General features: G+C 39.5%; 1 protein-coding gene across 1 annotated transcript in view; it reads right to left on the bottom strand.

Annotated features, from left to right (window-relative positions):
• The window catches only part of PHKB (phosphorylase kinase regulatory subunit beta), a 154,600-nt gene that overhangs the window by 26,335 nt on the left and 107,944 nt on the right, over nt 1–20,321 (bottom strand). The window contains 5 exon segments of the mRNA XM_075189251.1: nt 1,471–1,575; nt 2,090–2,173; nt 5,849–5,942; nt 6,974–7,029; nt 13,413–13,507. Of these exon segments, the coding sequence (XP_075045352.1) occupies nt 1,471–1,575; nt 2,090–2,173; nt 5,849–5,942; nt 6,974–7,029; nt 13,413–13,507 (434 nt within the window).

The raw sequence follows: 20,321 nt of genomic DNA, 5'->3' as shown, positions 1-20,321 counted from the left end.
TAGTACAACTCTGATAGCGGTTTCTCTTCCTGCCCCAGACACAGCAGGAGCCGGGATACAATACTGAGACAGAGGATAATCTATCGTACATGGCATCTAGGTCATACGCATACAAACATTTTTGAAAACTGTAATGTATTGGTCTAAGAATCAGTTCTATGTGAAGTAGTCATATCTAGTAATGACATCCACATACAGACCGAGAGATGACAAGAGGACGATGCAAGGTGAAGACTCAGACTCGTTCAGTAACTAAGTGTCTCGTTGTGTATCCATTGTAAGATTAGATGTAGCTGTACATAATTAATCAAGGCTAATTACTTTCTTCTAATGGCAGATTACAGAATTAACAGAGAGAGATACATCCTGTTTTATTTCACACAACGCTCCTCTCCATAAGGGGGAACCTGGCTAGGAGGCCCACGGTTATCATATTTCTATAATATTTCATATATAGCAGTGATCTCGCTGTCAACACCAATACTGTATTTTAGTGTTTGTTTCTGAAACATAGAACACGACGGCAGAAAACCCCTAACTCTAGTCCGCCTTTCTTCCAGTGAGTTTTATTCATGTTTTTATTTATTTTTATACATTCATTTTCACCACTGAACAGCAGCTATGTTTTCTCATTCATTCTTACATTAATTTTCTGTATCTCTTTCCCACCACAACTGCTGGGAGACGGATCTATCGCCCTCTCTTTAACAACATTCTTATTAAAGTTATCTTCCTCCAACTTCAAAGTGTTCCCCCTAGTTCTACAAATCCTCTTATTTATAAAAAATACTGCTCTTCTGAGCTCTATTAATACTTTTCTTATATTTGTATGTTTCTATAATATCACCCCTGAATATATTCAGCTGTCAGCGCCTTTCCTGATACGTTTTATAAGGCCCATTTTAGTAGCTGTCTTCTGAACTTGTTTCTATATGTCTTTTGGAGACAGGTTCCACATAACTGTACACAAGATTCACCAGTGATGTATAAAGTGGTTCTATAACCTTCCTCATCCTATACCCTGCTTGCCGACCTTCATATCATCACAAACAATAGGTCTCATTCCTGTTGTGGCTGACATTACGTCACCATTCATTATTAAATTACCGTGCATCAAACACATCCACTTTTTCCCTATAAGTTCTGAAAAAACAGAAAACACACAAAAAATAAGTAGAAAAAGACGAACGATCTCAGTGGTGTAATAGAAGTGATTGATTAGCTTAGTGCGAGCCGTGTGGCCTGGAAACCTCCGATTGATTTACAAGGTCATTTATCTTGCTTGACAAGTCTAATGTCAAAATTAAGTCCATGTGCGGTGGACATTCTCATTTCAAAAAGGACACGAGTATAAAAAGTGAAGTCCATAAATAATATTTTACAATTTATAGTCTAAACCTTTTGGTAATAAAATTAAATGCAAATCTTGTTATTAACTTTTCTGCTGCTTTCGACAGACCGTGGATTTACCTGGATGTCGTCAATCAGCAACATGACGTCCTGAGACATATAGAAGTCGCTCAGATCAAACACAATAGGGTAACAAACCACCGTCTTCCCGAGAATGCGATAAATCTGTGGGAGGAAAGTTGACACTGACGTGACATATATTATAATATAAGTGGGGTGGGAGGTGCATGGTGTCCTGCTAGACACACGTTATTACATGGCCTAGAACAATACTGTAATGATCAGATTGTGTATGTATAAGGCCATTTATGTGGCTTGGGAAGAAGGGAGTATGTTTCCATGAATGGATGATCTACATATGAAGGGTGGGAGATCTAAGTATACAGGGGGTGGAAAGCGCCCTGGGTGGAATATAAAAGCTGAAAATGATGACTGGCAGGGAGATGTATTATTGCCATAGGTCAGGGCTGGACAGCCTGTATTGTGAAACTACAACACCCAGAATGCTTTGCCAGTAGATAGCCAGCCAATAGCAGGCATGGTATGCTGGGACCTGTAGTTTTACAGAATCGGATTGGTCAGACCAGGCATAGGGTAAGGACAGAACAGTGAGAAGTATAAAACTATTACAGGTTGGCAGCAGAACGACAGATGCAGTATACGTTAGCATATTACTCACCTTCGATGTCCCAAGACACCCAATGGGTCTGTCCGGCCGTCCAGACAAGCCCAGCTTCTCATTCACCCCCAGATGAAGGTAAGCCTGCCAGTAACCACAAGAGAGAGCATATGAAGGACCTGGGTACAGGGTGAGACAGGCTCCAGCATGGGAACAAAACACCCAGAGCAACTAGAGAATGGATCGGCTGCACCCCCACCAGTATTGGTTCAGTCCACAATATGGCGGCCTCCGTGTGGGAAAGGGGAACTTTATAACGGCAAACGTGAGCTGACACAAGGTGCCTGTGTGATTTCCTGAAAATCTGTAGCTAGAACAAAGTCTACCATCTTATAATAAACTACCATCTTATAATGCAAAACACTAAGAGACCAGTAGGATTCTGAGGAGTCTACATCAAGGAATATGATGGTTACATCTGTTCTCTAATAATAATAATAAGACAAAAACTATATCAAACCACAATAAAGAAAAAGTATGAACTATTTATATATGTATGTGTGTTTATTATATACACACACAAAATTTATATATATATATATATATATATATATATATATTACACACACACACACACTACGTATGCTTATACAAATTATACAGTAATCCTATATTTTTAGGAATTTAAAGACACTGATAATCGCTTTATTTTCTAAACTGCATATTAACAACTGATCCATAAAGAGTCAGATTATCCTCTAATAGAAGCACCATACGATGAGCATTAGTTCCCTGAAAAACAAACTCTGCTGTCGTGGAAGAGAGGTCACTGGGTAAAATAATGACTATTATTGATTGAAAAAATGTTTTAAAAAAATCATATTAAAAGAGAGAAACATTGATGACAAAGCCGATGTCAATGAACATATGTGGTGGGGTCTCTAAAAAGAAATAAAATGAAACAGATATTGAAAATAAAAACAAAAATACAGAAAAAAGTCTGTAACAAAAAAATTATCTCAAAGGAATAATAGTAAGAAATACTATGCTTAAAACTAAAGCTCAACATTAAAATTTCTGCTATGAATCAAAGGGATGAAACGCGCCCCTGTTACCCCATAATTCCACTGCTCTGCTACAAAGTAACGTATCTCCTGCTCCCCTCCACTACAGACAGCTGAAGCCCCTCCCACATCTCTAGGACAGTGTCCTGATAGGATCTCATACAGGTCATCTGATTTGCTGGGACATAACTGGCCCCACTCCTGTGCACGAATCCACCAACCCATGAAGTGCATTTTTAAAAAGCAAGTCTGCAAAGCTGTCAGTCACTACGGACATTTCTGCAAGTGCAAAAAATGCGCTTTTAACGGAGCAAATGACAAATGCCTCTGATTTTACAGTAGGATATAAATGTGTGTTCTCTGTAAGCATGGGGCAGGTGGGGGCACAGAGCATTTATCTCCCTCAAAACTTAGATTTTACACATGGGCCTAAGTTCTAGAAGATGGTTTTTATAGTGTGGCTGATTTTTTGGTGTGCAATTAAATCACATGCAACTAATTGTATATAAAATCCCAGTACGATTATATGTCACATGTTCTTGATACGTGTGCTTGTGAGCTTTAGCGATTCGAAATACGATTAAACGCATGCGACTGGATGAAATCTAATTAAACTGCACCACACTGGGACTGCGTTAGACAATTGCACTAGATAGAGAATCAAAATTGCACCTGGTAAACAGGCTTTATTGCATTCACTTACATGTGATTAATCACACAACCAATAATCGCATCTGTACATCGGCTGAAAGTTACTCTTTGGAAAAAGAAAAAAAAAATACATATCTCTCAATACGCAGGAAAATCTTTTTTTCTTTAACTAATTTTTTGTAGATTAGCTTTTTCATAATGGAAGATATTAGGCTTTGATTTACGGGCATGGTTTTATATCAAAGTCTTTATTTGCAGCAAATAAAAATCTAGAGACGTTAATGGTGCAACATGAGCCTTTTAGAGCTCTCACCAACGACAAACACTTCCCGGTGATTAATGGCAGCTACGGTGAAAGAGGAGGAAACAGGAACATTAAGCTTGAAAAACGGAATTGCAAATAAGTACAAATTTATTTACAGCGAGTAGGAAAACGCAGGTAAAGTAATAATCTATCATGGGGTGTGCTATAGGAGAAACAGGCGATCCGACAGTATTTACCATACAGAACTGACGGCCGGATGATCAGCACCTTATGGTAATAACGGTTTGTTCACTAACCAATCTATAATGATTATTCCCCTCCATTCACTTTACTGCTGCTGTTGGCTTTCCCTGACACATTCAACATAAATCTTCTTTAACGGGGAGCTTCTGCCTACAGAGCGGAGATGGCCATTGTCACACACAAGGAATACAGCAGCACATGGAGAAACTGATGTCACAGCAAGCCTCACTGACATACTACACTTTACAATTTAACCTTTTTGTCCTTTCAGTAGCTGTCTTCAATCTCTGGGGTTCTGCATTTGCTGTTGAGATTAAGGTAATACCTGACACATTTTACTTTTTAACAACTGGGCATTCTTTTAAAACATTGGTGAGAACGTTCCAAATGTTTTTTTTGGGGAGACCCCCAAATGGGCGTGTCTTCTAAGGATGTGGGTGTGGCTTTGAGGGCAGACAGGAGTGGTTGGGTGGAGCATGGAAGGAAATACGGCAAACAGGACTAAAGTCATTATTAAAGTTAGAGGGACATTCTCTATCTGAAGAGATAAGCAGGAGAATGACACAACAAACAGAATGGTAACATCAAGAACAATCTGAAACAATCTGCTTTGTTCTGTTTCAGGTGTATATTTAATATCAAGGCAATAATGTAACTTTCTTTCCCTTGGATGTGACAGAAAGCTGCTCTGTAGATACAATTGTATATACTGCAGAAAGCACAGTAGAGCTATGCTGTATCTAAGGACAGCAAAATAGAAAAACTCTCCCCGATTATATAAAGCAGTATATTTACAAGAAGTTGCAGGACATGTACAAGCCAATAAATAGCCAGTAATTTCACAGCCTTACGCAACCTCAAAACGTTTAGTCTGACACGGCTGTGTGAGTTACTGCAACGTCAGGAGGAGCCTGGTTTTTCCTTAACTCTTTCTTACTGACGGATGAAAACATGGCTCATATCTTTATACACCGTCAGTAACTTTAGTGATGGTCGATGATCCCAGTGTGATACCGCTTAAGGATATAACACATATAGATGCTTTATGCTGATATTACTCTGTGTAACGCTGCATCATTGTAGACAGAACCTGCCTGGCACCGACAGGCAGCTCGCCCTCCGCTGTGACAATCTGCAGCGTCGGAGACTAGCCAAGCCTCGGTGTTGGCAGAAGTCTAAGCTGTGACTGGCAACGCTCAGATTAATTATTACACAGACTCCTCAGTGCTGTAATGCAGGATAAACACTGATATTTACCCAGATCATCTCTGACAGGGGCGTCCTTACTGTACCTATCCGCATATTCCCCCCCATGCGCAGTCTGATTCATAACACTTCCAAAAACTCCCTTCAGCTCAAGTATCCGTCTCCTCCATTCATCGTCTGCCCATGTAGGAAGCAGCGCGTTACGCTTCTATTGCATAACAATGACTCACCTGCTAATTTAATTAAGACTTAGAGATGTCGACATAATGAGCAGAGACTGCTCCGGTCTGGCTGCAAGTAATCACACACGGAGGCTGCAGACCACAGCAGGCAGAGGTTCATCTGCACAATCCAATGGATCCCTCACATTTATACCAGGTTATAACTTACCTTCACCAGCTCCTGCTGCGGCCATATCTGGATGGGCTCCACTTGTTGAGGGGTCTGTGTCTGAATACCGTATGTATTCAGAAAGACCTGTAGTCTAGAAGCAATAAGAGAGGGTGACATGAGTGATTATACAGAAACTCATGTACATCTGTATACTATGCTACATCTCACAAGCTCTTCCCTTCTATTAATGTCCTGTGTTTATATATATTATACATTTCCATTACCTTATTGGATGTGCTATAAAAACAATGGATAAAAACAACATGTGGGCTTAACAGTTTTCTAAATTCTTATTAAAAATCAAAGAAACCGCTATTTATGTCTTCCTCGGTCTCTGCATTCCATTTGGGAAATGTAGGGGTGAGTAGAAATAATGATGTCAAGAGATTAACTAGAGGCTGCGAGTTATAACACACTTCCCTGTGCAGCCTTAGATTTTTCAGATGCCTACAGTATATCTCAAGAGACCTGTCCTTTCTTCTTTCTGATATTGTGTTTCAAACAAACGAAGAGGAATTGGGAGAATATGATAGCTTCCCTTTAACAGTTCAGACTATATGGTAAATAAACAAAAATACAAAAAACTAGACAGACCTTTGTAGAGAGAACATTTGGATTAGCCATGTAAAACAGGCCCATACATAGGGGTAGCTTTATCAAAACCTTTAACAACGGACAGGTGGAAGTGTTGCCCATGGCAATCAATTAGATTCTAGCGTGTACTAGAGAAATGATAGCTAAAATCTGATTGGTTGCTATGGGCAACATCTCCACTTTTTGGAAGGTTTGATAAATCTACCCCCTTAAGTCTTAGAAAGCTCTAAAAGACCAATTACCAAATTAATTTTTAGGCATGACACATCGTAGCGACAGATCGCTGTAATGACACTTTTTTAGCAGGTTTTCCGAACATTCCCAAGGCCCTTGATAAAAGGGCAAACAGACAATTTTCTAAGACAAATTTGTGGTTTATTGAGGCATGAAATACACTTTTAGGCTGTCATCAGGCCTATAAATACCCACTCCTATATATATTTATGGCTGATCTTAAAAAGCTTTAAAAGACTTCCTGACTCATTCCTAATATATTTCCATCAGTACACAGGTTAGGGGTCGTCTTACCGCTGGCTCTCCGCAATCAGCGCCACGTGAACCATTGTATCATTATCCAGGGGACCCTGAAAGTGCAAGCGAGCTTGTGAAGAGGACGATCACATACAGAAATACAGATTTATAGAAGTGTAATAAAAGCTAATTTTAAAAAATCTCACTATATTGGAAATAATAGGAACATTTATCCATACTGGTAAAACACCAGGGGCCACTGATATAAAACTGGTGCTGGTAAAAAAAAAAAAGGTGCTATAAAGCATAGAAAATGGCAGAACTGGATGGTTGTCTGTGGATTACAGAACCTTTTATGTGCTCCCATTTCATAAATGTATCCTATTGTAATTCCACAGGGAAACTACTTATTTGGTTGGGACCGGAGACATCAAACATTATAAATAAACCTTCAATTTAATAATAAAATGTGCATTATGGTGCAATATGTTGGTGGATTATAAACAAGGGATAGTGTTAGAACATAGTTACCGGTGACTGGTGCACGCCATGTACAATACATTGATGGATATTAATGCACCACAAACATCATCATGTCATTCACTATGTGTCCAATGCTTGAGGAAGAAATACAGCACTTTGGAACTAGTCGCAGGGAACATACTTGGATGCAGCTCAACTGTTTTCTACATAGCTCAGGGCTACCAGAAGCCCAAAGTGCTCTATTTCTGCAAAGTGCATAGATTTGTATGTTTATGTATAATAAAATGTTTTCCACTTGATATATTGATGGTCCTGGCGATTCCTTCATCAACATTTATTTATATAGTGCCAGCAAATTCTGTAGCGCTGTACAATTGGGAAGAAGCAGAGTAATAAAACAATACTGGGAAAAACAGACAGAGAGGTAAGTGGGACCCGCTCACAAGCTTACAATTCCTTCCATCTCTCCTGCACCCAGCACAGGGGGACAGGATTCTACGAGAAGACTTCCAAAGTCCCTGATTGGGGCACATAACTTTAAGCGCATATAATTTATGATTTTTATAGATCCAACACATTCTGGCATTTCATATATTGTGGTTCTTTCATGTTGTGTCCTACTGTCTATCCATCCCTCCACTGTGATACTACAATGTAAGATGCAGCATCACCCTAAAGACTAATAACCGTGATGTGTTTCATTAATGACGACTGACCGCATGGACCATTATAAGCTCTGCTGTGTTTATCAACAGAAAGAGAACAACATAGACGGTGATTCTTACACAGTAAGCGGTAAGATGGGCGGATGGGAAGTTCCTGGGACAGCAACAGTCGGAATGTTCTTAATCCAATTAAACGGAGCGCATTGACTCTAACTACTCTGCTTCCTATCTTCTCCCACGCACAGCTCCTGGGAGCTGTAAATCTCCCAGACACCTCTGGGCCTCCCCGGACCGCCGGCCAGTGGCCACCTGGGGGGCTGGATTCTTTGTTTTGTGTGACAGTAACAGGCAAGATTATCTATGTATTTTATTACTAGGATAATTCCTCAATGTAAACGATGCAGAGGGCGAATAAGTAACCAGGAACACTGTAAGTGGTCAGTCTCTTGTGTTCCTGACATCGCATTATTCAGTGTGATAAATCTGACAACTTTAGAAACGACTAAAATCAAGTTATTATTTTTCTATTTTTCAAATGATAAGATGAGCATAAGAGACACTAAGACAAAGCTTTACATGTTTTTTTTTAAAAAACAACAAATATATACATACAAAATCAGAGGTAATAATCAGAGAACAGGGGCAGAGTCCTCTGCACAGTGCAGGGAGGTCAGGAGGTAATACATGGAGGAGGAGAAGGAGGGAGTGCTGGGTGCTAAAAAAGGTGATCAAAAAGCAGGGGAAGAATAAAAAGAAATAAAAACTGCTTAATATCCTCCAGAGCACTGTGAAGTCCACTCTAAAGACGTGGATAGGATTTGGCCGAATTGTGAAGGTCTAAGGGGCACATTTATCAATATTCACATAAAGTGAAAAGTAGTTTTCAATCCTTATCGCAATGATAAGGATTGAACTACTTCTCACATTTATGTACAGCCCTGCACAGATACAGCAGTTCCGAAAAACTGCTGTTTCAGTGATAAAAAAAATCATACTTACCCCCCTCTTCGGAAGCGCTGTCTTCGGGTCTTCTCTTCACTCTTCAATTGCGCATGTCCAGTTCCAAGAACTGCGCACACAGATTCCCTCTCTGTCTCTGCAACGATAGTTGCAGAGAGAGAGCTGTGAGTGACAGGGAGGGATCATGTGATCCCTCCACACATGCGCTGTCCAGCTCTGCTCTCCGGAGCAGAGCTAACAGCATTAGATTTCCTCAATTCGGATGATGTACGCCAGCTTCAGCCGGTACATTAACATGACAAGTTCCCGAAAAAAATGTTTTTTCGGGACTTGTTAGATTGCGGCCAGGAGCAGTCACCATTCTGTTGAATGGTGACTGCTCCCAAAAACGAAGAGGAATGCAAAGCAGCAGATATCCATGATATCTGCTGCGATGCCCCCTTAATAAATTTGCGGAGGGCACTGTGGGACCTTAATTACCCGTTAAAAGCACTATCGTGCTTTATTAAATATGCCCCTAGGACAGGCCACCTTCCGAAATGTAGCAACCCTACGAGAAGAGCACTTGTAACCGAATTAAGTTAGTGATATTAGAAACTGGTAATGTGACAACAATTATTATTTATATAACGTCAATCACATTCTACAGCGATGTATTAATTAATATCAGTCATTGGAGCCTACAATCTAAATGCCAACCAGGCACACATACTCTAGGGTTCACGAGAGGACTTGACCTCTCCGCTGGAGAGCCACATTAGGGTGTGGCTTCTCCGCTGGAGCGCCATAAGAGGGCGTAGCCTCTCCAATGCAGCACCACTAGAGGGCGTGGCCTCTCCAATGCAGCACCACTAGAGGGCATGGCACTGGAGCATTCCAAGAGGGCGAGGATAACTTCAGCATCTAGTGAAGAGAGAATCTTATAGGGAATCTGCCATAAAACAGCAGCTATACTGTTTTAGGTTCTGGCTCTCAATATAAACCAGAACCAATTAAATAGGGTTTATTAATACTAATAAAGTATTCTATACTAAACAAGTCAGTAATATGCTTCAAAGACTGTGTTGGGATTCTGCAAGTCTCTGACATGAGTAGCTGTTACTCAGCTTTGCATTATTTATAAAGCTTTACCTTGTTTACTGCAGTTTTGATGGAAAATGTGACAAACACCTAAAATTATTCCTACATGTTCCTTATTCTACTGAATCACTGTCTGCATCTCTCAGTCACTAGACAATTGCTGGTCGTCCTGGTTTCAGACACTGTGCAGGTAGTACCAGGAATGTCTGTGTTCTGTGACTTCAGACCCGATACACAGTTACTAGGATTACATGGAATTAATGTATTGCTGACGTTTTATTCAATAATGTAGCGAAAAGGATAAACACGTGCTGTAGCCTGTAGCAACCAGTTAATTAATCCCTTTAATCAATGAAGCACAAAACACACAAATGAAAACAAATGTCTGATTGGCTGCTATGTATTATGCACAGTGGGATAGTGCACTGTGCTCCAACTGTTCTGTATACAAAATGAAACAGCATATTAATGTTTTGTATATTGTCTATTCTTAGGTGAAGCTGCTACTCATAAAACACAGTTTTATGTTGCTTGAATATGAACTTCCATTCCTCAGCACTATGCCCAAAGCATCCATCAATGGACCAGGTAAAGCTTGAACAGTTTTCTAAATTCAAACTCCAGAAAGGAACTTTCCACAGACTTCACGGTCTTGGGAAATGATATAGAAATGAATCTCCGTCTCTCATTTGAGCCTATGTATTTGGAGAGGAATTTCACGGACGGCTGCACCTGATGAAGTGTTTTATCACACTCAATGCTATCGTTTCCCGGTCCACTTATCTTCCCAGACTCTGCGACGGGTAGATTGCGGAGTCAGTTCAGCTTTGCTGCCAGCTACACCATCTTTTATTTTCTTAAAGCATCAAGAGAAAAACCTAGGTGAGGAAGTACGCTGAATCACGTAGAGTTCATGTAAAGAGACATACATGTTGTTACCAGACATGTTAGATATAATACTGTTCGATCTCTCCGTGGTTAGCACTTCTGCCTCTTAGCACTTAGGTCATGAGTTCGATTCCTGACCATGGTCTTATCTGTGTGGAGTTTGTATCTTCTCCCTGTGTTTGCGTGGATTTCCTCCGGGTGCTCCGGTTTCCTCCCACACTTCAAAAACATACTGGTAGGTTAATTGGCTGCTATCAAATTGTCCTTAGTCTGTCTGTGTTTGTTAGGAAATTTAGACTGTAAGCTCCAATGGGGCAGGGACTGATGTGAGTGAGCTCTCTGTACAGCGCTACAGAATAAGTGGCGCTATATAAATAGCTGCTGATGATGATGATATGGTTAGAAGATTCAGAGAACATGATAAAGATTTCTTCATAGAGTTATATTCCAAATCCTGGGGGAGCATGAAAATGTCTCTTCATTGGGTTATGTTTCAGATCCTAACATAATAATGTCTATTCCTAGGATTAAAAGATCCAGATCCCAGAAGAACATCATATAAAGTTCCCTTTATAGAGTTATAGAACATGGTCCCATAATGGGTTGATATTCCAGACCCCGGTAGAAAAGGACGAGGTGGTCTCTTCATGGAGTAATAGGTTCCACATTGCAGTAAGAGAGGACACGGTACCTTCGTGGATTAAGTTTGGCTCTGAGCTACGGTAACCAGATCTCACCTGTAATTTACAATTTTTTAACCCTATTACTTTAAGACAAGATTCATTTTTTGACAGAATCTCGATGTTGTAAAATGTATTTGTCGTTTTTTACTGCTTTTCTGCACTAAATGAGGTACATAGGAAACAGCTCTGACAGCGAATAAAAAGTTGTAGAAATTCATTTTGTGAATGGATTCATTAACTAATTGAGCTGATCCTCTAAAGTAAATGGGATACACTGTGTCCAACATCTTTACCTGTGATGTCTATTGTTTTCTTCATATATCACAGGGAACTGCGGCTCTGTCAACATTTTGATTGAAGAGAGCAAGTTCTTGGGACAAGCAAACACAGTGCTATGATCACATCCCACAAGCATCGTTCTGAAACACCTCGGTGGTTTATCCCCATCCGCTGGGTCCGTTCTCCTTATAACAAAGTCTACTGCTCGCCCACACAGCTCCCTGAGGATCCCAGTAAACCGTCTTATCTGCCGCAGATTCTGCCCTGTACAACTTGTTACAACTTTGTATTATCACAGTAATATTTTATGAGATTGATCCCTTGTGCCAAGGAACAAACACGTTTTCTACCACGGCACAGTGATATCAGCAGTATGACTATACCCCAGAGGTAGGCAGCATGTGGCTGTAATGGTGTCGTAGGTATGAGTCAGATGACTGGTAATACCTGCTGGGACCAGTAGTGCTAATAGGTCTGTAATAGACACAGCAGGGCACCACGCTCAGGACTGCTAAACCATGGCTTCATGTCGGTGACTCTTTAAAGCTCCTCTGCAAAACTAACTCCTCGGTAATCACACAGCAACAGAAATAAGTCGATCTCTGCATTTACAGACTTAAAATACAAGTAACCTTCAGGCCTGAGCAGTGAGTCAGACATGGTGAGTGTCACAGGCGTAATATAAAGTGATATTAAGTTATCTCTTAAAGCATACGCCATGAACCAGCTCACAATTCCAGGGAGTTCAGTCATCTTGAGCAAAATAATAAAAAAAAAAATTAAATTTTTAAAAGGTCAGGGGACAATCACTGGAGAGAACAGAAACTCGCCCCGCGTCATGCAGAATAATAGCTAAACAACACACAAAAAAAACTAACATAAGGCAATGTGCTACCAGGTAAAAAATATAACGACATTCAAAGCCCCCCAAAAAACACAGAAAATAAATACAGCAAATACATAAAGAAATGACATTCAAACCAATGATTTGCAGAATGCCAATGAAGAAACTTCCTGGGCTTAGACAGAGCCTCAATAAATATATATATTTCTTCTATTATTATTTTTTTCTTATTGGAGTCCAGACATTATCTCTCACCACACATCGTGCAGCAGAAAGTGTGTCTGCAATCTGATTGGTGGGTGTGTCAAAAAACAGGTCTGATTGGTCAGCATGAGGAGGTGTGACCACACTGTGGCACAGGATCAGAGCAATCCCTTCTAAATAAATGTATTTATATTAATTAAGAATATCTCAAGGATTCCATCAAATATCTAGATGTTATACCTAGAACCCCACTTAATGACGTGTGTAGGGCACATATATGAACACAACGGAAATGCTAAGGACATCGATTCTACAGGACGCCGAAGTTCAAACTCATTGGGGATCCACAAATTTTTCAAACTTCTTCAGCCGTTTAGCAATATAGCTATATCGCAACAACAGACACTTACCTGATTAGAGTATCGCATGCTGATGTTCCTCTGATCCCCACGAGGTACGTAACGGTGTAAGGGATCAATGTCCTTTGGACTTATTAGTTCCTCCACTACAAAAGAAAACAAAAACATCTCAAGCACAGATGTAAAAGTAAGAAATAATCTGCACAACTGCTGTTCTATATAGTCACTAACCCCTAGCTCCATCTAACCCGAATTATGGGGACCTGCCCCATGACCTTCAGCTCTACTACTGAGGTCCATGTTTCTATTAGACACCCAAAATAAAGGGCCCAGTGCAGAATAAGCCACAAGCTGAGTCCTTTGTCATCTCTGCTTTCTGACCAGTTGCTGCACAACTTCAGGAGTTTCAAAACTGGACGAGGCGCGGCCAACATTTGAGCTTACATACATTGGGCCCTCCGCAGTGTGGGACCAGACAGAATCGTGGACCCCCAACAGCTTAGAAAATCATCCTACAATTTCATGATGATTGATGATTCATGCACTGTGTCTCTGGATACAAGAATCCTCAGTCTGCCTCTTACAGGCTCCGTCTTCCGTCTTGTATTCAACCAAACACTACAGACTAATTTGACTTTGGATGAGTGTCCTTTAAACCCTGGCCTTAAAGGCTGTACGAATAAACAAACTAAACAATTAGTGAAACAAAGGAGTTAAGCTCCATTCTGCAGGTTCCTTTTCTGCATTAGACAAAAGCCACTGGACAATGCATGTAAGACTACAGCTGCCCATACAGAGTGAACAACCAGTCATGGCAGATTAGTCAAAGATGATACAAGTGAACAACTTACAAACACAATCAGTAAATTTAGTCCACACACTAATTTACCCAACAAAAGGTTGTGTTTATATAGCGACAATAAAATATTACAGCATCTCTTTGCCAGAACTGCTCACAGATATGGATATATAAAGAGACAACAATCTGCGCAATAACGATCCATGTGATCATTACACAGATGATTAATCAGCAGCAACTAATGATCTCAGATTTCACTAAAAAATGCCAAAGTACATAAAAATATAATACATCAAATTTCATATTATAACAGCAATAATATATTAACACTATTTCTTACTGTCAGCGAATGTGGGGAGTACCGACAGAGACAGACAGCTCAGACTTTGAATAAATGCATTTGCAGAGTGTACTAGTGTGCGTCTGTATGCAGCACCTACTACTTACATTGCAGATTTGGGCTCTCACAGTGGCCCTCATTTACAAAGCGCACTGCAAATTGCTTTGGTTTTGCGCCATTGTGGCATCATGATCCTGCCAGCTCACTTCCAAGGTGATCAAGACTATCTCGCGCTGTGCTTTGGCGATTGTGTGCTTTGCAAATGAGGACCACTGTCTTCAAATTTACCACATAACCAGTCATAAAAGTGACTCTTCTGAATAGCCAGTTCTGACAAGGGTGCAAGAGATTTCCTTTGTTTCTGTGATACATGCGCCAATGTCACTGGCCGACCATCTTTTTTTGATTTATTACAATTTAGACTGGATAGAGTGTTCTCCCTGTTATTCATTCTACAAAATCAGCCTGATTTGGTAAAAATTTGCATTTGGCCATGGCCACCTTAATTTAATTTCTTTAACTAATTCCTGATCTACCTCTAAAGACCAGAAACCACAGACACAAATAACACAACCTCAAATAATTGAGAAAATATTTCAATGCCAAACGATTGTTGAATAAAACAGATTGAGGAAAATGATCCATTATTATTTCGGCTTCAGTGCATAGTAACCCTAAAACCTGTTTCCTCCTTATCTGAGGATTGTATTCATGCACCTAACACTACGCTCTTACAATTACCAAATGAACAGTCGCTGACAATAGCAAAAACATCTCTTATAAGTATATACTTAGGGTGTGATACTTCTAAACAAATATGTGATTTCTCCCTTGAACTGGGTTTTATATTAAACGGACTGCGAGAAAAAACCCACAATTGCCGAATTCTTTCATTTGTGAAATCAAAAGGATGAGATGTAGTTCAATAAAATAATCAGAAGTAAGTAATCTGTTCTACAATAGGCACCAGCTGTGAAGTAAGTACATACTGAGCATTTAAACCTGTTCTATTGGATGTTCTACTGATAACAAGTAACCGTCTCTGTATCCCCAGCTGAAGCTTAGCAGCACAAACAAAATATACTGAATAATGATCTGTATTGCAGGACGTCTGTGTCTGTACTTTTCTGCAATTACTAAACAACAAAGCAGACACAAGAGAGTCCACTACAACATTAAAAACAACACATAAATTGTATTTTCTATGTAGCATGTATTTTTGCGGATCGCTTTGTTACCTCTCCCATTTTCTTAATATCACACCTATCTTACAAGTGGGTCTTTACGGGAGGTCTCCTGGTGTCACCTCCAACAATTCAGAAGAATTTAGCCTTGTACTGTAAATGGTCATTTAACATGTACCCATTCTTGGCATCTAAGGAGGATGCAACTTAGTTCTACACATCGTAAAACATTGTTTAAGCCAAACCCATTGCAGAGGTGATTTTTGATGCTGTAATGGGACGGAGTATCTTCCTATAAATCTTGATTTTTCTTCACGGAAAGTCATGTCATTGGTTTCTAGTATATAGAGGTGATTTGTGCTTATAAATATTACTTTAGCAAACAAAAAGACTGCCTCCACTTTGATCAGTCAATGGTTACACCATAAGATTGTGAGGGAGCTAAGTCTAATAAATGATGTTTGCTTACTGCACCTTAAGGTTGTGAGGGAGCTAAGTCTTGTAAATGACTGCTGTACACTACACCTTAAGGTTGTGAGGGAGCCAAGTCTTATAAATGATGTTTGCTTACTGCACCTTAAGGTTGTGAGGGAGCTAAGTCTTGTAAATGACTGCTGTACACTACACCTTAAGGTTGTGAGGGAGCCAAGTCTTATAAATGATGTTTGCTTACTGCACCTTAAGGTTGTGAGGGAGCTAAGTCTTGTAAATGACTGCTGTACACTACACCTTAAGGTTGTGAGGGAGCCAAGTCTTATAAATGATGTTTGCTTACTGCACCTTAAGGTTGTGAGGGAGGCTAGGCTTATAAATGATGGTTGTATACAACACAAGAGCTTACCTCCATTCCAGCAATACTAAAGGAAGTCAAAAAACTGTTCATGGATAAGGCTTGTTCCATGTACCATAACTGACGGAATGTTGCAAATTCACCAGCATAACGCTTTTATAAGCTGGTTTAAAACATTTGCTGAGTTTGTGAGGAGCCCGTTCTTTCCTGATGGGGACATTTTATGAAAACCTGCTGTCTGTGGCTTTTGTTATTGACTCTTAATGCCGACAGGTACATAGGTGAAGAGGATACAAATGAAATCATCTTACAGCACAGAACCAGAGTTAATTGGAATGTTGGGTTTTCTTATAATGGCTAAATGTGTGAGAGACAGCTCCATTATAATGTGGAGGTAGAAAGTGTCTGCAGCCTTTGTAATACCGAGATACGTAAAGACCTCATAAGTGTATAAAGTCTCCCTTGGCACATTTCATCTCGTTACATACGGACACTTCAGAAGGATATGAAAAGGTTTCCATTTTTATGGATTAAATGTAGCATCTAAATCCTATGATTTATCCTATAAGATTCAGCCCTCATTGGTGACATCCAATTTAACGCTGATCGTTCTGTTTCTGAAAATGCCCAATTATTTAAACAGTGTGAGACGAAGATGCACAATAGTCACAGCTAAACAAAGTGTCTTATTGGTGGTTCTCTGAGAATAACCGTAGACTTCACAGACACCATTTATGACTCACCATTTTCAAAGAATTACGCTTGTAAATGTGGGTCACTGGCGCAAATCTCGGAATGCGCTGGTTTACGTTATTAAATTGGAAACGGCGACATTTAATTTTATTGTTCAGCGAATTATAGAATAATGAATTTTGCTCAGAGATCTCTGCATATTTTTTTTTTTTAAACATAATTAAAATCTAGTGCAAGGTAACATTAAATATTTCCAGTTGAACAGTGCCCCCAATGGTCAAATTATCATGAAAATGGTGGAAATTTTGCTCATCTTTAACAAGGAACAGCGGTTTAACCATCAATATCTTAACAGAAAGAGCTTATAAAATATGTGGTTTTAAAACTAGGTAATGATTCCGTATAACGACCCTTTTATGTTGATTATGAGGAGCATTCAGAACATAACTAATAAACAGTGTCTAATTGCCATTTATGGGCACACACCATATATAGCACCGTGCAGACGCTGTATTCAGGTTGCCAACAGGATGTCGGGCTCGGAAATTTAGCTTTTGTCACCCAGAACTAAGTCTGGGTAATAAACCAGTTGCATTAGACTGAGCTACTTTGTTTTATATTTAAAGTAGTAGTTCTTTCAAATTACACCATAGTTACATCTTAAATAAAACCCCCGCTTCCTATTAAACGGAAAACATCAAGATAGGATTTGTAAACACATGAAGCGAATATACATTTTGGAAATTGATTTCTTTCTTCTCCCTACATCATTTGCATATAGTGCCAGTAATTGCTTAAATTCAAACGACAATTAACGACTAGCAAATGCAACTACTTGTAACACGCTATTATAAAGCAGCTGATGTCAGCATCTATAAGAATATAAAGGAATATGTAACCCAAGACACAGTTTAATGATATACCTCTGTGCAAGCTGTGAGGATCTGTGTCTGCTACCAATTTTTCCCAGACCTGGCCTCTCCCCCAAAAATGTCATATCCGAGTCGTCAATGAGGTCATACATACTACTTGCCACTAGATCACACCCTAGGTTATTGCATTATGATAGGATTAAGGCATGTTTATAAGATTAACAGGACGGCTCTGAGAGGAGATAGAAGGATTAAGGGGAAGAGAATGCAAACAATGGAACTTTGCTTAATGTTGATATTTGCAGACTTACCAACACCAATAGAGAAACTGGGTAAAGTCCTATAACAATAATATTCTTACACATTCCTCCCTTAATATTTACAAGAATACAAATGAGGAAATAATAATAATAAAAAAGACCTTCGGCTCTAATGCATTATACTGGTCAATAAAAATGAATTCCATTACAAAAAGGTCACTGTTGGACACACCTGTCCAGTTTGAGAAAACATTATATTGAATCAGTTCCATTTTCCCTTTAAACAATCCGCTGATGTCATGCTCAATTTGCTACAGTACTTTAAAGAATCACAGAAAAACTAAATCCAGAAACTTTCATATATAAGATCTGACTTAAGATCTGGGGATATATTTACTAAACTGTGGGTTTGAGAAAGTGGAGATGTTGCCTATAGCAACCAATCAGATTCTAGCTGTCATTTATTTAGTACATTCTACAAAATGACAGCTAGAATCTGACTGGTTGCTATAGGCAAAATCTCCATTTTCCAAACCCGCAGTTTAGTAAATACACTTAGTTCATGTTAGATAAAAATACCTACCAAGAAGATCAGAGTGTACAAGATACTTGTAAATAATTGTTAGGAGACACATACAGGGCAGTTCTCAAAGGACTGTGTTACAATTCACACAACTAAAACCATCTTCTTTAGGCTTGAAACATTATGTCAAACTAAAAAATGGCAATTCTGCACATAAAGAACAGCTCTGATCATCAAAACACTATCCAAACCCAAATGTCAGTGTACAAAGTATCAGTTTAAACAAATTATGATGAATAAGATTCGATTCTCGCTCTGTTCTGCGCTACTTGCAGCCGTATTTCATATTTCACAGCAGAGACGGGTAATTTAAGGCTCAGACATAAATCTCGGCACTTTTACAGTGAAGTAGCACTGACACTTGTGCTCTGCAGAAAACAATGAACTGTTTAGTAAACAACTCCCCCGGTGAAGTGTCTGAGACGTCTACAGGTTGAGCGATATTTACACTGACAGGATGACTGAACGAGACACATCACTGAGGATGGCAGCCGGGGATTAGTTACTATGACATTTCGGATGAGCGCTGCGGAGCTGGTCAGATTGGCAGCGTGACACCAGGGCCTGGGTCATTGGCGGGAACACACTTCAGATACCAATATTTATCAGTCCATAGTCAGCGCTGTCAGAGATGGATTATTTGCTTCAAGAGACGTGACAAGTTGTTCTCAAATCAATGGCCAGGGATCGCCCGATAGTAACAGTCCTGCCGCAGCGAATAACATTAATAACAGGCTCCATGGAGGACATTAATGAAGACTGGTGCACAGGAAAGAGAAAGTGGTGTTGCTCACGGCAACCGATCAATCCGTCATTTTTGTAGTGTAGATTAGATAATGAAAGGTAACGTCATAGCAACCAGGGAGATGTTTTACCTTTCATAACATAAACTGCACCAACAACTAATAGGTTGCTACGGTAAATAACCTCTTGTTTACTGTGCCCCTGATTATCTGAACTGGGTACTATTATGGTTGTAACATGCTGTGGTCTCACAGAATACCCCAGATACTGTCTGCCCACATTCGCTAAAGGCTTCTTCTGCAAAACTGATAAATACTGCATAATATTCAATGCTGAAAGTAATTTTTTCAACATGGATATTTGTTATCTTTTTATACCATTCTATTTCCTGAGGAAATTACATGAAGAAAACAATTAATTGTTATGAAATAAAAAATAAATAAATAAACAAAACGAGGAACCAGTAACATCACTGACATTTTATGATCAAAATGTATCACTGGTATCTAGTCAATTACCAGACCCTGACAGTGGCTGTTCCCATTGTATGCAGGCTAAAATACAAGTAAATACAATAATAACTAATAAAATCAGTAACACAGTGTGAGAGTATATGGATCAGTATGTCCTAGTAGGTGGCTGGTGATGGCCTTTACAATAATTGAAACACATTTTAAAAGGATAAAAAACAAGAT

The sequence above is a fragment of the Mixophyes fleayi genome, chromosome 10, assembly GCF_038048845.1.
Source record: "Mixophyes fleayi isolate aMixFle1 chromosome 10, aMixFle1.hap1, whole genome shotgun sequence".
NCBI classification, from domain to species: Eukaryota; Metazoa; Chordata; class Amphibia; order Anura; family Limnodynastidae; genus Mixophyes; species Mixophyes fleayi.
This window is presented reverse-complemented; position numbering and strand designations above follow the sequence as displayed.